Below are 16,827 nucleotides of genomic sequence, written 5' to 3'. Positions count from 1 at the left end.
TCCCTATTTTAAAATTATGTACACATCAGAAAAAGTAAACCATGGCTTACTGTTTCTGCTTCATGTACTTACTGCATTCGAAAGGCAGATGTCATCCAGGAACAAAACCCCTAGAAAAAAAGAGAAAGTATGTTAGCTTCTAAACGTTGATTGCTTCCAAGAGACAATAGTGTCTGTAATCTTTACAATTAATAGGAGTGTTTAATATAAACTAATCTCTTACTAGATTAAAAAAAAAAAGCTGCTAAATTGGTCTTGATAATTTCAGGGCATCATATGCCATTTATAGTCTATAAACACAGAGAACATATGCTGTAAACTCATCCCAAAAATCAGTTTACAATTAGCAAAACATTAGAAAGTCCAAGGGATGAATATTCAAATAAGTAAACAAGTGCAAAATCTTAGATATGATTTTAAGACAAATATATAGGTGTTAGTCCCAATCCTGTTCCCATTAAATTCAATTCAGGATCAAGTCCCATAAGTAGAACTGGATTTAACTAGTAGTTTCAGAACAAAACAAAAAAAAACGTAAAGACCTTTCAAAGGTCCCTTATAATTTTAAATAAAATCCACATGGAAGAGTCCTATATAATTTAATAGGGATGAAGCCAGTCTTTTGAAGACCTCAATCTTAACCATCTATGAAGAAGGTAAAAGAAAATTACATCTTATTCATATAAGATTTTGAACCATCCTTTAGAATTTTATAGAAGAGATAGAATTCTCTATTAAATTTCATATTAGGGTTCAAAAAGCTACAGAAAAGAACTTCTTTTCTAATAAGTTCCCTAGGCCTTTTCCATAATAGAATACTCCCAAGCTAGAGAAATATGTCTTTATTTAACAATTTAAAAGAAAGTTCCTCCAGAGCGGAAGAAAGATTTAAAATAAAACATATTAAAGAGCAATCTTCAGTTAATAGCAAGATGCTCAGACAGTGATTTAGTTTCAGGGATTTTTTTTTTTTTAATTAAGTAGATGCATCTTAAAACATTAAAACAGTAACATTGCTTGGACAGCACCCAAACATAGGAGGACTGAGGCACTTTGAATCATAGCTGTTTAAAGAGTCCCTCAAAATCAACGGCCATAAATGAGGCCAAACTAAAATTTGGCCTAAGAGTTGTTTTCTTTCTCTGTCCAGCTTGGCCACCAACTATATATGGCCTTATTACATGATTTTCCCATATGTGCCCCAATTTCCCATTCTGTAAAACGTGGATAACACCACCAGGTACGTTGAGAGGATTAGTAGGCAACATTTGCCAAGTGCTTTGAACATAAAAAATACGGTGCAAGTGTAAATTAGTATTTTATTTCTTCAAAATATTAAGACTATTATTCCTCTCTCAAAAATAAAAAAAATATTTTTAAGTGACCACAGGATGTTGGTTTATAACAGTGTTTATAGAGGGCTGGAAACAAGATGCCATAAAGCATAAAGGTTCCAGTATAAGCACACCTTTCATAATGTGTTACTGCGTCCTAAATTGGAGTTGTAGAGATTGCCCCTTAGCAGAGTCTAGTTATCTATGCTAGGTGCAAGACTGAATTATGGCAGATTCCATTGTACCTGCACATTTTTACATACATACATACACCAAAATGCTTCATGTGTCTAATTCAAATACTGACACTGTCATATTCAGGATCATGTACCGACGAGGAAAGAGACAATGGGCGGTATCTTGATTCACTAAAACACAAAGAAACATTTAAGTGACTATGGAAATGCTGCAGTTACTCACTAGCTCTTAAACCAGCTTTTACAATTCTCAAGTCATTATGTGAGGCAACTTGAACAGAAAGTTATCTTTTTTCCAATACTGTAGTATATAGAATTATACTTAATTACAAAAGCTTGTCCTTTTATTCAGTGTTCAAAAAGGAGGAAGCATGAGCTTTGTAAATAAAAGAGCATGTAACTGAACAAAAAAAAAAAGGATGGAATACTTCATGGGACACTAACGTTAATACAATTTAAAAAAAACAGGTAATCTGGAACCTGGTAGGACCAATTCTGCAGGCTTCATCCCTGCACAAACTCAGGCTTCAGCTTTACCGGAGTTCCTCCTGCATTCTTCTCCTCAGCTCAGACCTGTACTGCAACATTACAAAAGCTGATCTTCTCTCCCCATTTCCTCTCCTTTACCCCACAACAGTTTCAGCCTCTTAGCTCAGATTCCCCCTATAGCATTACAATAATTCCTCTGGTTCACCTCTCTCCCAGGGCTCTACCACCCAGCTCACTTAGCCATTAGAGAGTCTGGTGTCTTCAATAAAATAGGAAGTTACTGTTTTCAGTTTGTTCTTGAAAAACAAAATTATTTCATAACTAAAACACACAAAATGCACATGCCCTTCCTACAGATTCATTTGGGGGTATGTTATATTATGCTACCACTGCTTTCAAGGACAAACGCAACAGTGCTCAAGTTTAACCCCACTTTCCAAGAATAGTTAGATCACTAGTTTCTAAGTGTCCTAAAATGACATCAAGAAATTTAAAATCATAAGATCAATCCAGCTTCCATTAAAATCAATGCCAAAGCTCTCACTGACTTCAAAGAATGCAGAATCAGGTCCTTTGAGCCAGGACAAGTTCTGTCAAGAGCTGCATCCTTTATGTCAGCATGGGAAGATCTTGGGTTTGAACCCAGCTAAAAGTAATAGCTCACATTCTTATTAGTGCTTCTGCTACAGAAATACAGTGTAAGTGTGCAGATGACATGTTAACAGACTTGAGCAGCCTATTGCTTTTTCTTCTTCCTGCCACTTCCTTCACCCATGAGAAGTGAGAAAGATTCTTAATGACAACTGTAAACACACAGCTTTATTTACTGACAGTGTCCTACAGTGAGAGACTGTTGGAAGGAGAGGTGTGTTTCACACAGTGAAGTAAGGAGAGAATTTTAAACAGAAAAGTAAGTAAAGAAAAATACATGATTACAGTAACACCTTATTTACGCAAAGTTCAGTTACCTAAAATCCCATTTATCTTACTTAATTCTCTATCCAACAGGTTTCAACAAAGAGGACTTGGCTGTGCATCATTTTACCTTTCAGTTTCCGATATCAAGGCAAGGCGACCATAGTCCCAGAATCTCTTCCTTATAATGGAAAACGCTAATATTAAAATCTAGAAAATAGAAATAAAAATCCTTGATTTCAATTTCAAAACTGAAAATACCTTTCTTAGAAACAGACTTTACTGTATCAGATTAAGCCAGTGGTCCATCAAAGCTGGTATCCCATGTCTGCGACGTACTGGGTAAGAGATCCAGTGGCCACAGTGCCACAAACCAATTTGTTTGGGACTACAGAGTCAGCAGGCCTAGAACTCCAGTCCTCTTGCTCTCTTAACACAGGCCTGAAGTTTTAGCTAAAGAAAAATCTCTTAACTAGACTTGTATTAATGTTTATGTCAGACTAGGAACAGTTCTGATACAATCCAGTGGCAGGCAGTATCATACATGCACATTAATCAGTATGTTACAACTAAATGTTTCAGAAGAAGCTAAAACTTTCATAATGGACCACTACTATTATTTAACAGTGCCCAAATGTATGATGAACACTTCATACTGGCAAGTTTTATAGTGATGCAGATAGTTGTGGTGGGAGGAAGTCCATCTGCAGGTAAAGCCTGAAATCTGCTTACATCCCCCTCAGTGTAGATAATTACAATCATTATTATGGTTCATAAAAGCCATCACCAAGGCCCTTTTTAAATCCTGCCCTTAAATTAACTCCTTTGTAGCAAGACAAACAATTAGGACCATGCAAGTTAGAAAACAAGCCATATTTCATAGATTTACAGAGAACTTTTGAACGAAAAATTGAGAGGCAATCAGATAGGAGATGGAGTCCTTATTAAAAGAAGTCTGCAAACATCTCTTTGTCACACACAGAGGAACACAGGAGTTGTCAGACGAATTCAGGCCATTGGACCTTCAAGTCTGGCATCCAGAGGCAAATAAGTGATAGCTGGATAAAAGCAAAAATGCTCCATAATGTGCCTGGCTCACAGTGCAATGCTGTTCATGGAGGGAGAAGATACCTCCCTGTCTTCTATGGAAAGCAGCCCAAAAGCAAACACTCAACATTTTAAAAGTCAAGTGTCAGTATGAAGTACAACTGTACCCAAAAAATGGCCAGCACAGAATTCTACAGTGTGGCTCACAGTCACCTTCCCTTTTAATAAGGACAAGTCCAGGATTAAGTACTTCACATTCAAACTGGCACCCAGGCACAGCATTGCACATTGGACTGTGTCTCCATATTGAAAATGAAGATGGCCACTAGTTGTTCCATTGTGTTTTATTTTATTTTAAACAAGTTAGGGGTGTCCTCTGGGTTCCTAAACAATTGCCAGCATGGCCTTCAGATGAGCAAATTTTGGACTACTCTTCAGTACAGTTTCCTAAACTCAGTAATTGGATGATTCCTTGACTCTCACTTTACCACTAGGAACCTCAATAACCAAGTCTGTTTGCCGGTTTTAAATTTCTTTTCTTAGTGGCTTAAAACTGCTTATTTAAGATATTTTAGCCAAATTCATCCCTGGTGTACATCCTTAGCCTTCGCTGGAGATTCATCAGAGATGCATTTGATCCTCTGTGTTCAACACACTGGCTGTTAACTTTCACTGGAAAACTTGTTCCCAAACAAACCTCCAGAAATAATAGAGTTAAAATCCCTTACAATTCTGCTTATTTCTTATCAGAGGCTCTTAAATGAAACTCAGCATGCAGTCAACAAAAGTTATGCTCCTACTTTGGAGGAGATGAAAGGACAACAGTGTTTTAGGTCAATCCTAGGGAGCTCTTCATTGATGTTCTAATCTACTTTGCCACTTTCCAAAGCAGATCTGGAGCTCTCCTTCTTGGTTGGGGACAGGCTAGTGTTGTGTCTTTTCAAGCAGCAATGATCTTAGCTTGGGGGTGGGGGGGTTGGAGTATGCAAGTCAAGCATTAAGAACTGTAGCCTCTGCCCCTCATTATCCTTGACCAGATTATCCCAACAGGAACATGGTGAGGATAAAGGAGGTAGCAGCTTTTGGTCAGTGGACAGGGATGCTAGAGTGTGGAACTTGCACCCACAAGTTTCTACCTCAGCCCATCCTCTTCTACTTCCAATAGTCTTCATCTGGGAAACATTTATAAATATTAGACATGCCATTACAAGTGACAAATGAAAGGAGTTACAGCCGGTGTGGAGTGATATAAATCACTTTATTATTTTTAATCCACTTATTTAAATCAGGGTGAGGTTTTTTAAGACTAAATTTGGAAATTTTTGCCATTGCAATTTTAGATTAAAATACAGAATAAATTGAATTGTAACACTGGTTGGTTTGTTTTAAAACTGCTACTGCTGGTAGGGTATCATATTTGAGTTCTACAAAACTTCTATAAACAAAAAACAAAATACTGAAAGTTAAGGCCCAGACTCTGCAAATATTTAAGCGGGAACATAATTTTACTCATATGAATTAGTCTCACTGATTTCCAGTGGAATTATTCGTGTGCTTAAGGTTAAGCATGTACATAAGTGTTTGTGGCATAAGGAGCTAACATTTTATTTTTATTAAAAACTTTTTGTGGCATAACATCAAGCACTTCAAAATTCCTTCAGCGTTAACACTAAAAAGTTATTTAGACTTCTAATCCATTCAAAATGTTATTGTGAAAAATACATCAAAATTTTCAAAAATATTTTGGCACCTATGGGTGGCATTTTCAAAAGCAACCAAGTGACTTAGGAGCACAAGTCCCAACGACTTCACACTGCAAACCCTAATGGAGAAGTGCAGCCTGGTCAAAGCATTTAAGCTTTCTTGACTAGAGGAATCTCAATAGATTGGAAGATGGTGCTGGTTAGCAAATAGCCTACAGCAGTGGTCTCCAACCTTTTTATGCCCAAGATCACTATTTTAATTTAAGGGTAACCCAGGATCTCTACACCACCCCTTCCCTGAGGCCCCACCCCACTCACTCCATCATCCCGCCCCCTGTTGCTCGCTCTCCCCCACCCTCACTCACTTTCACCAGGCTGGGGTAGGGGGCTGGGGAGGGGGTGCGGGCTCAGGCAGAGGGTTGGAGGGCAAGCTCTAGGAGGGAGTTTGGGTGCAGGAGAGGGTACCTGGCTGCGGCAAAGTGTTGGGGTATAGAAGGGGGTACATGGTGCTGACTCAGAGGGGGGTCAGGGCTGGGGCAGAATGTGGGTGCAGGAGGGTTTGTGGGGTGCTGCTCAAAGAGGGGGCTCAGGGCTGGGGCAAGGGGTTGGGGTGCTGGCTCTGGGAGGGGCCTGGGGTACGGCCTCCCACCGGGCAGCACTTACCTTGGGTGGTTCCCGGTCGGCAATGCAGCATGGCTAAAGCAGGCTCCCTGCCTGCCCCAGCCCCACGCCGCTCCCAGAAGGGAGCAACATGGCCCTGCAGCCCGGGGGGGAAGGGGGACAGACGGACGTGGCTTCACACAGCCACAGCTCCCCATTTCCAGCCAATGGGAGCTGCGGGGGCAGTGCTTGCAGGCAGGAGCAGCACGCGGAGGGAGACTCCTGCCCCTGCCCCTCCCCTTCCCCCGGCCCCAGGGCCGCACTGGCCGCTTCTGCGAGTGGCTTGGGGCCAGGGCAGGCAGGAAGCCTGCCTTTGCAGCAGCCATGCTACACCCCCAGAGATCATGATCAGCTGGGAGATCCTCTACGATCGACCAGTCAATCGTGATCAACCAGTTGATGACCACTGGCCTACAAGGTATTGCAATCAACTGTGTTTCAATTATGTGCTGTTCTCATAGTAAGGATGCCAATGAGCCCTGGGTGTCACTTTTTCAGCATAGATGAGCATTTTAAGTATATTTCTTAACAGAAAAAGAAAATTAGGTAAAATCTGAAATTCTACTAACAATTAGGAAACTAGTTAAACAGGTACAAAATATCCACTTTAGCAATCTGGCTAGTGAATCTTGCCCATATGCTCAGGGTTTAGCTGATCGCCATATTTGGGGTCGGGAATGAATTTTCCTCCAGGGCAGATTGGAAGAGGCCCTGGAGGTTTTTCACCTTCCTCTGGATCACTTGCTGGAGGATTCTCTGCTCCTTGAAGTCTTTAAACCACGATTTGAGGACTTCAATAGCTCAGACATAGGTGAGAAGTTTTTTGCAGGAGTGGTGGGTGAAATTCTGTGGCCTGCGTTGTGCAGGAGGTCAGACTAGATGAGCATAATGGTCCCTTCTGACCTAAATATCTATGAATCTATGAATTTAAAAGCTATAAAATAGGAAGAAAGTAAAAAACTAGCTATCAGTAAATAAATTATGATTTAAATTAAAAAAACTGATTTTTTTTTTAAAAAGAAAAACCCCAGACATGATTTTTAAATCATCTCTGGTCCCAGCATTGGAGACAGTGGCCTTCATTCATCAGGGGCACAGCAGTGACAAACCTCACAATGAGAACACCCATTAATTTTTTTCTAAGTTCCTAATCCATAATGCACAGAATATAGTTGTTATTAATTCCTCTGAATGAATCTGAGTTGTTCAGGCTCAAGATCATTGAACAAAACTAAAGACATGTACAGAAAACAAATTAACAACTTAGTCCCTGTAAAATAGGAAGAGGTGCTTCCTGAGTTCTGGCTATGGCAGAGGCCATTCAGTCAGTCTAATGTCATAGTCATATGAGATTAAAGGAGCTATTGGGCCAACTTTTTAGTAGGTAGAGGTCTATTTGCATGTACAAAGCTGTGAACATCTGCACACCTACACTTGAGTGCAAACTGAATAGTTCTGTGCAGTAAATCATATGTAGATGTTCAAGGAAATTTCTTCCCAATTGTATTTTAGGCCTCTCTTTGAAATTCTAGCCCCACGCCTTGTCATCTTGTTCCTCCTTCTTCTAGTCCAGATTGTTCTGTACTTTATTTTCTCCGCTGCTTTGTACACTCTAATTTGAAGGGTCTAAAGTGATAGAATTTCCACCTTCTGGTTCCTTTAGGAGATTATTTCACCACCTAATAGGAAGTTTTTCCTTAATTCAGTAACCGTATTCAGCATTAGCTTTTTTTTCTTGAGAAATCTTCAAACGCCAGCTGACCCTCATATCACATAAGAATGACCAATAGGGAGGAAGGATGCTCTTGTGGCTAAGGCACAGAACCAGTAGCCTACAGTGTTATTCCTGGTACTACCATTGACTCAGTGCATAACCATAGCAAGTCCCTTAGCCCCTCTGTGCCTACTGATCAGAATCCCATCACATGGCTATTGTGAAGCTTAATTCATTAATATTTGTGAAGTGCTTTGGAGTTCCCTGATGAAAGGTGGTTCAGAAGAGCAAAAAGCAGGACAAATGAAACTTAGGAGGTTGCTAGAGAGACAGGACTGCAAGCTGGCCTCATAAAATATTTCTGTTCTAAAGATTCTGGGAAACAAATTCCTCTTTACTAAATTCCCATCAGACAGCGAGAGTATTCTAGACAACACTGAGCTTCTGGACAGGCCAGAAGTATTACAGCTGCAGGAATTAAAAAGAAAGCTTACCAAAAAGCAAGTAACATCAAGCAGCAGGACAGTAGGGATTCCACCAAAAGTTATTCCTTGGAGCACAGTACTGCCCTGTGCAGTGCTATAGCAGTAAGTTTTATCCGGCGAGACAGAACTATTTCTACTCCGGAAGTAGACTAGATGGGAATGTCCAACATCCAGAAACAGGAAAGGAAACATCTCGTGTCTCCCCTGAAAAAGGAAGTGAGCAGTCACATTAACAGCCTGCCTAATGGGTCAGGAGACCCATATTAGTGAAATGTATAAACAGAACAAGCATCCAAATCAGGAACATCCCAGTGCAGAAAGATTCAAAAGGAAGTGTCCTCATACAGAATGAATATTTTACCATCATCCCCAACACCACTGAGAAAAGATTTCGCAATAACTCCACTGAGCAGCATCGGTTACCAAAATATTCTTTGGTGCAGGATTTCTATCCATGTACTCTAAACATCTAACAAAACATAGGCCTCTTAGAGACCAGGCATCAAAGCTCAAATGCTTAAAATACAAGTGCAATCTAAGGAAGGTTGCATGAGTCCAATGTGTAAATTTTGCTATTCTCCCATCTAGAATATTAAAACTACTAAGTATTTGAGCTCTGATTCCTGGAATGACATAGGAAGTTAGCTATTCCAATGATCAGTGATGGTTTGAAGGACTTTGTCTTCTATTGAGGACTCATGGACATATGAGATTGTGAATTTTAGACTTATCAAATGTAAATGCCTTGGAACTTAATAAAACTGACTATGAATTCCACAACAATATACAAAACAAACCTACAACAGGCATCAGTCTTTTTAAAGAAGTTAGAGATTGCTGGCTGACAGGGTAAAGTATTAGATATTCAATATCTAATAAGAAAGAACTGTGCATGTTTCCTAGTTCTCTATTTTCGTTCAATTATGAATTAAAATGCTCAGTTAACTTAGCAACATATGGAAAATGGCAAAATTATTTCAGTCATACAAAGGTGTCTTTACAAGCGGAAGAAATTGCTCACTTACTTCTGGGTTTGCTGTTTTTAAAGTTTATTTTCAAATCTTCTAAACCTGATTCCCAGTAGCTCTCAATTACTTGGAATAAAAGATCATCATATGGAAGGTGTCTGTAAATGACAAATTCATAGGGAGAATACACCCTAGAGAGCTCAATTTCTTGGGAGCAAAGATTGCAAGTCTCTGAACCCGTACTGAGGACGGTAACATCCAGTACATCCAATTGCAAGCATATACTTCTCACAAAAGTATTTCCCAGATTTGACAAAGAAAACACTGCTCTGCATGCTGAAAGAAACAAACAGAAATTATTCCTTTCCCCCCCTACTTCATTTTCTTTGTTTAGTGCTGGTGAAAGGTCCTGGCTTAACAACCCTGGAGAAGACTTCAGTCTTCTCTATAGAGCAAATACAGCATGAGCAGAGGCAATGCAAGCTTCCTCTTCTCTCTTAGCTATATACTCCACCCTGGCCTGAAGGGAACATTCTTTGGGATGTTACCCGTTATTCTGATTTTTCTTTTTAAATGTGCATCTGTGTCCACTAGGTCCTTGATGGGGACATCCAAATTCATTGCATACAGTCCCTTTAACAACATTCATCTTGTAATGATTTTTAGGTCATTACAAACTGGTATGAATTTATACTGGTGGCCAAAAGGTTAAAGTCTCTATAGCACAATATCAATACTCAGAGCCTCCCAGTACCACCTTATTATAACTTTAAACATTAGTACTATCGCCTGACCCATGAGCGACAGATGGTCTGCAAGATACTGTCATGCAGACAGTAAAATGTACAGCATTTCAGAACAAGTGACTTTTAGGCCCTAGTTCTAGTAATTCTCTATTGGAGTTTGTAGGCCCTCAGTCCATCACAGTGCAGTGGTGTCTTCAACAGGGAGAGACGTGATTACCTCTGTTCCGAATCGTCAAATACATAAATGTGGTCTTGAGTAGCTTTAAGAATTCAAGTCAGAGTGTAACACTGTCATGGCACAGGAGACAGGCTGGATTGATTTAAGAGATCAAAGTGATTTACATCACTAATTTTAATCATGAAATAAATCAGCAAGCCAGAAACCTTGATTTAAATAATCAGTTTTAACACTGTTTTGCATTTGTACTTTTTAGTTATTTTTCTAAAGTAAGGCTGATTTTAATTGGTTGGCAACCATTAAATCTAGTTGATTTGCAACTAAATATAGCCCTTACACCACATTACATACCACTTTTTTTTTTTTTTTTTTTTTTTTTTACTAACCAGGAAGATACACTATATCTATATACATTTCTTTAAGCTTATAGCTTAACGCATTTATTCAGATTTTTACTTTTTACATTATTTTACATTTTAAATGACATTAAAAAATTGTAAGGTAGCCATCTAGCTGCTCTCATCACAGGAAACATGAGTTTTCTGCCATGAGATTGTCCATGCTCCTACAAATTGAGATTTGATGCTTGACAGAAGGAAGTTAGAGCATTTTTTAAATTTATTTTGGGAATGAGTGCTACGGCAACTGTGAAGAGTACCTGTCTAAATTAAAATAAGATAGTAGGTCTCATCACAGATCGCAACCACACTGGAAAACTTGCCTGTTTGGAAACAGTAGCTAGAAGGAAGACCAATGGAGATGACAAATATAATGGCACCTCCCACAGGGATTCCACTGGGGGTACTGCTGCAAAGATCAGAATGAGGTTTGTGACCTTGTATGGGGAATGTGATTGCTGGTGGAGGTTTAGGCACCATCTCTTATTTTCACTGGGAATCTCTGCTAGGTCTGCTGATCTGTCAGACCCTGAGTCCACTGGGTTCTAGAGAGAGGGGGCTGGCAGCAGCTCTGAAGTACTTCTCTGGAGAGCTGCAGTTTCTGCACCTTTTGCTAGCTTCTCCAGTCTTGCCTGCCCCCGGGCAAGGCAATCCCATCGGGAATGGGCTACTGAGATGGTGCCTGCACCTTGCCCAGCAAAATCAGTCTCTCCTTTCCTACCCCAGGAAGTGGGGGCTGAGACAACCCCACACAACCTGCACTGTGAGGGGAAAACTGCTCTCTGCCCATGGAGCTGGGCGAGCTCCGAAGGGGTGGAGAGCAGGAGACACAGACCTCTCCTTTTACCTCTGGCTTTCTCGGCCTAGCTCTCTGCCCGGAGCCTGTCGGGGCACCAGCCACTCCAATGCCTCAGCAGGGAAAGCAAAGTCGAGGGGACAATCTCCCCAAAAGGCAAACACAGCCCCGGTTGTGGCTGGGGATTTGATGGACAGTTCCGGATATGAATGGCTCGCCAGCAATTAGAAATAGAAGGCTGGAGTCTTCCTCTGAAAACCTGGGGCAGGGCAGGCTGGAGAGGCCTCCTGCCAAGCTCTGTGGAGATAGAAAACTGGAGGGAACTGCAGGGGGCGGGGCATTCCCCTGCAGCTGGTGACTGACAGGGCTGGCTCTGCCCCAAGCTGCAAGTAGGCCTAAGCACCTCAGCCCCAGTGAATCGTGGTAAACTTGTCTGTCCTTTCTGGGCACTGGGGAACTAGCGGGGAGCTAGCCTGGGTCCACACTACAGAGTGGTCATGTTAGCAGCTGACCAATTGCACTAACTTGAACATTCGCCTATGCCCTCTGCTAGGCCAGTCAACTTTAGTCAAAAGCACCACTATATTCAAGGTAAGGGTTTGTGTGTGGCTGGGCCTCGAGCTGGGGTCACTGCAACTCCTATCAATTTTGTAACCAAGACAAGCCCACTGAGACTATCTCCTGCAGAGGGCAGTAGGGAGCCAGATCTGTAGCCAATCAGTCAAGTCCAATGATGTAGTGTTTTTACCAGGAGAGCCCAAGTTTTCTGCCACGATGAGTGGCTGCATAAGCAACTAAAAGTATGTATATTTGCATACATTTTTCTGTGTGTCTAAAAACCAAACACATTGCTAATATTTCCTTATGCTTTTACCTGCCCTAGAGAGACAAAGTGGGTGAGGTAATATCTTTTATTGGACCAACTTCTGTTGGTGAGATAGATAAGCTTTCAAGCCACACAGAGTTGACCTGAAGAAGAGCTTTGTGTGGTTTGAAAGTTTGTCTCTCTCACCAAGAGAAGTTGGCCCAATAAAAGATATTACCTCACTCACCTGGTGTCTCTAACATCCTGAGACTAATACAGCTACCTTTACCTGCCTTGCCAGATGACCCGGAGCTGGTTGTTGGTGGAGTTCAGCAGCAATGGAAAAACACAAAACTCCCCAATGCATGCCCAGAAGCAGCAGAGAAAAAACAGCAAATCTGGTATCTGCCCAGCTAGAAGTATTTGTAGTTTCCAGGGGCTTTATTTCCTATATAGGGAATAGGACTATACCCAGAGACTGACTTCTACAAAAATGGCTCATTGTACATACACTACTTGAGATCCACAGAATTTCACAAAAAAAGCTTGTTAAAATGGTGTGAACACACACACAGAGAGTATACAAAAAGAAAAGGAGTACTTGTAGCACCTTAGAGACTAACCAATTTATTTGAGCATGAGCTTTCGTGAGTAGCTCACAAAAGCTCATGCTCAAATAAATTGGTTAGTCTCTAAGGTGCTACAAGTACTCCTTTTCTGTTTGCGAATACAGACTAACACGGCTGTTACTCTGAAACCAGAGAGTATACACTGATAATACTAAAGAGCTTCTCCAAAGTGCTGTATGTTGACCAGTTAATCTACACAACACTCCTGGAAGGTAGGGACATATTACTGTCCCCATTTTACAGATGGGAAAACAGAGGCTGCAGAGAGGAGAAAGGTCTTGCTCAAGATCACAAAGCAGGTCAATGGCAGAGCCAGATTAGTGCTCAGGGATTCCTAGCCCCTAACCCCATATTCTGTCCACAGGCCCCTTTGCTCCTGATCCGCACAATACAGTGGAGAGAGGGCCACCGTCCTCCACCAGCTCCCCGTGGGCCGGAGAGAGGGTCCAAGCAAGGCATGGAGGTGGGCTGGGCTCTCAGCACACGCAATGGGTGGCTGGTAACAACCAGGAACGGGGCCTGGGGAGCGGCTGGGCCTGGGTCTCAAGCAGGAACTTCCTGCAGGAAAACTCTTCTTCTGGCTTCGATCAGCCGCCGCCACCACGCGCCAGCCTGCACGGACACCGCACCGCACCGCAGTCAGGCCCGCAAGTGGTTCGGGGCCTGGAGGGCGCGGGGTTGTAGGTAGGCGCTCAGGTCTCCCTCCCGTAAGCTGGGGCGCCTCGTAAGGCCGGAAGCCGGCCGGCCGGCCCGCCCGGGACTGGACCGTCCCCAACTGGAGCTGGGCTCCTGCTGGCAGCTCCCACCACGGGACGTGGCAGCCCCGGGAGCTTCCCAGCCGCCTCCCCATTACCTACAGCGGCGCCTGGCTGCCCGCCCGCTGTCTCCGGCCGCTCTGGCGAGTTTCTCCTGCCCCGGGCAGGGGCGGCGTCCGGGGCCCAAAAGTAACAAAGTCAAAGCAACAAGTACCGGGAGCCGCGCATGCGCCCCCGCCCACAGCAGCGGCGCCGAGCCCGGCCATTGCCCGCCCCTGTGGCCGTGCCGGGTGCCTGCCTGCCCCGCTTGGAGCCCCTCCTGCCCCGACCCCCTCTCCGCGCTGTGCTCATCTGAGCGCTCCCCACGGACCGCTTCTTAGTGCCCTCCCTAGACCTCGCTGTCCGCTCGGAGCCCCTCTGCCCTTCCCGTCCCCACGGGCCACTTGGTGCTCGCTCCCCCCGTGCCCCACAGTCTGCCCTGGGCCCCCCGGCGCCTGCCTTGCTGCTGTGCTGCCCGCTCATGCCCTGTCTGTGTCCCTCTGTGGCCCCCGCCACTCCTTCTGTGTCTTCCCTTGTGATGAGGGACCCTCTCTGTCTCCCCCTCATGCATTTCTTGTTACTTGTGGTTTTCACAAAGCTGAAATGGTAGCATTGTCGAGAATATTGCAGAAGAGGCAAAAGTATTCAATAAATATTTCTGTTTCATATTAGGGAGAAAAACAGGATGTCCAGTTTTACCATGGTGATTAAGCACTTTCCACTCCAACAGTAACTCAAGATGATTTTCGACAGCAGCGGCTATTAAAGTTGGACATACTTAAATCAGGAGATCCTGGTAACTTGCACCATGAGTTTTAGAAGAGCTGACTGAAATGCTGGCTGGACCAATACTGTTCATTTTCAATAACTCTTGGAACACTGGGGAAGTTTGAGAACACTAAAAGAAAACTAATGTTATGTCAGTATTTTAAAAAGGTAAATGGGATGACCTGGGTAATTTATAGGCCTGTCAGCCTGACATTAGTCCTAGACAAAATAATGGAGTGGCTAATATGGGACTAGATTAATAAAGAATTAAAGCCAGTCAACATGGGTTTGTAGAAAATACATCTTCCCAAACTAGGTATCATTTTTTTACAAGATCAGAATTTTGGTTGATAAAAATCATAAAAGTAATAATGTTTATATAATACTCTTAGACGTCTGTAAGGCATTTGACTTGGTTGGTACAGTATGATGTTTTGATGAAGAAACTTGAATGATACAGAATAATTGGCAAACATTAAAAACTGGCTAAGGGACAGGTCTCAAAATGTAATTGTAAATGGGAAATCATCATCAACGGTGTCTGTTTCTAGTAGGGTCCAACAGGGATTGGTTCTTGGCTGTACGCTGAAAAAAATATAAAATCATCACTGATAAAGTTTGCAGATGACATAAAGATTGGGGTTGTGTGTAAGTAAACTGGAAGGTCAGTGATAAAGAATAATCTGGTTTGCTTCGTAAAATGGACATGAGCAAATAACATGCATTTTAATAGCACCAAATGTGAAATCATACACGACGTAGGAGCAAAGAATGTAGGCCTCACTTAGTAGATAAGGGATTCTAAGCTGGAAGCAGTGAATCTGAAAAAGATTTGGGGGTCATAGTGGATAATCAGCTGAACATGAGCTCCCAATGCCACACGCTGGCCAAAAGGACTAATACTATCCTTGGGTACATAAACAGGGGACTCTCCCTCTGTATTTGGCACTGGTGCGACTGCAACTGGAATATTGTGTCCAGTGCTGGTGTCCCCAGTTCAAGAAGGATGTTGATACAATTGAGCAGGTTCAGAGAAGAGCCACAAAAATGATTATGGGATTAGAAAACATGCCTTAGATGAAAGACGCAAGGAGCACAATCTATTTAGCTTAATAAACAGAAGGTTAAGGGATGACTTGATCATATTTTGTAAGTACCTACATGAGGAACAAACATTTGATAATGGGCTCTTTCGTCTAACAGACAAATATATATAGTAATACAATCCAATATCCGGAAGTTGAAGCAAGGTAAATTCACACTGGAAATAAAGTGTAAATTTTTAACAGTTAGAGTAATTAACCATTTGAACAATTTACCAAGTGTTGTGGTTCATCCATCACTGGCAATTTTTAAATCAATAGTGGATGTTTTTCTAAAAGGTATGGTGAAGTTCAAACAGGAATTATTTTGGAGAAGTTTTATGGCCTGTGTTACACAGGAGGTCAGACTAAATGATCACAATGATCCTTTCTGGCCTTGGAATGTATTAGTCTATGAGACAGTTGCAGTCTCCCTCCAAATTTCTTAAGATTTCCCCACCAGGATTATCACATCTGCAGACACAGCCCTTAGGAACCAGATTCATAAGGCATTTGCTTCCTGAGAGCTTACTTCAAAGCCACCTCTCTCTGTCACTGAGCGTGCTCAGGATTCTGATGCCACAGGCAAACCTGCTGTGGCCGAGAGCTGCAGCTCTCACGGTAAAGCACAACCTGGGGCTTACTCCAATTACCCCATTTTGGCATCTCCAAACAGTCATGGGACCACAGAAAACCAGCCAAGCTGGAAGCAGGAGTGCTTGCAAGTCAGTAGGGGGCACTCTTCCCTCTGAGGCTGAGGCTGTGTTCAGTGAATGTCCTGCTGGTGTCAAGGGATGCGGTGCTGCTAGAAGGGCTGTGTTTTCCAGACTGAGGCAGAAAATCAAAGTTCGGATAACTGGCAGTTCTTACAGACCCCGCATGGTGCTTGTTATTAGGATTCCATGACACATGGGCTGGCCACTTTCTAATTCAGGAAGTTACATTTTGCTTATGGGTGTCAGCTCAAGATTTGCCTCTGATGTTTATCATTGTGCCCCTGCTTAGCTGTACTTCTCATTGAAGAAGGGCACTTTAACAAATGCCCCTCAGTCTTTTGCTGTGGCTGCTGGGTCATTTGATGAAGCATGAGTGGCCTCTCTGAAGTCCTGCTCCTGCGTT

General features: G+C 42.5%; 1 protein-coding gene across 6 annotated transcripts in view; it reads right to left on the bottom strand.

The window, feature by feature from the left end:
• TMEM63A (transmembrane protein 63A) overlaps positions 1-14,040 on the bottom strand; it is a 38,898-nt gene extending 24,858 nt beyond the window's left edge. The window contains exons 1-6 of one of the 6 annotated variants that reach the window (XM_048843327.2): positions 13,922-14,040; positions 9,570-9,848; positions 8,554-8,748; positions 3,066-3,145; positions 1,642-1,702; positions 73-110 (exon numbers count right to left, since the gene is read on the bottom strand). In XM_048843327.2, the coding sequence (XP_048699284.2) occupies positions 73-110; positions 1,642-1,702; positions 3,066-3,145; positions 8,554-8,736 (362 nt within the window). In that variant the 5' untranslated portion in view covers positions 8,737-8,748; positions 9,570-9,848; positions 13,922-14,040. Of the gene's footprint in view, positions 1-72; positions 111-1,641; positions 1,703-3,065; positions 3,146-8,553; positions 8,749-9,569; positions 13,036-13,917 lie in introns of those variants that run through there. The other 5 variants (XM_048843328.2, XM_075127053.1, XM_048843329.2 and 2 more) reach the window with 5 other exon arrangements.
• Positions 14,041-16,827: the final 2,787 nt, after the last annotated feature.

This window comes from Caretta caretta, chromosome 3 (genome assembly GCF_965140235.1).
Source record: "Caretta caretta isolate rCarCar2 chromosome 3, rCarCar1.hap1, whole genome shotgun sequence".
In the NCBI taxonomy this organism is placed as follows: Eukaryota; Metazoa; Chordata; order Testudines; family Cheloniidae; genus Caretta; species Caretta caretta.
This window is presented reverse-complemented; position numbering and strand designations above follow the sequence as displayed.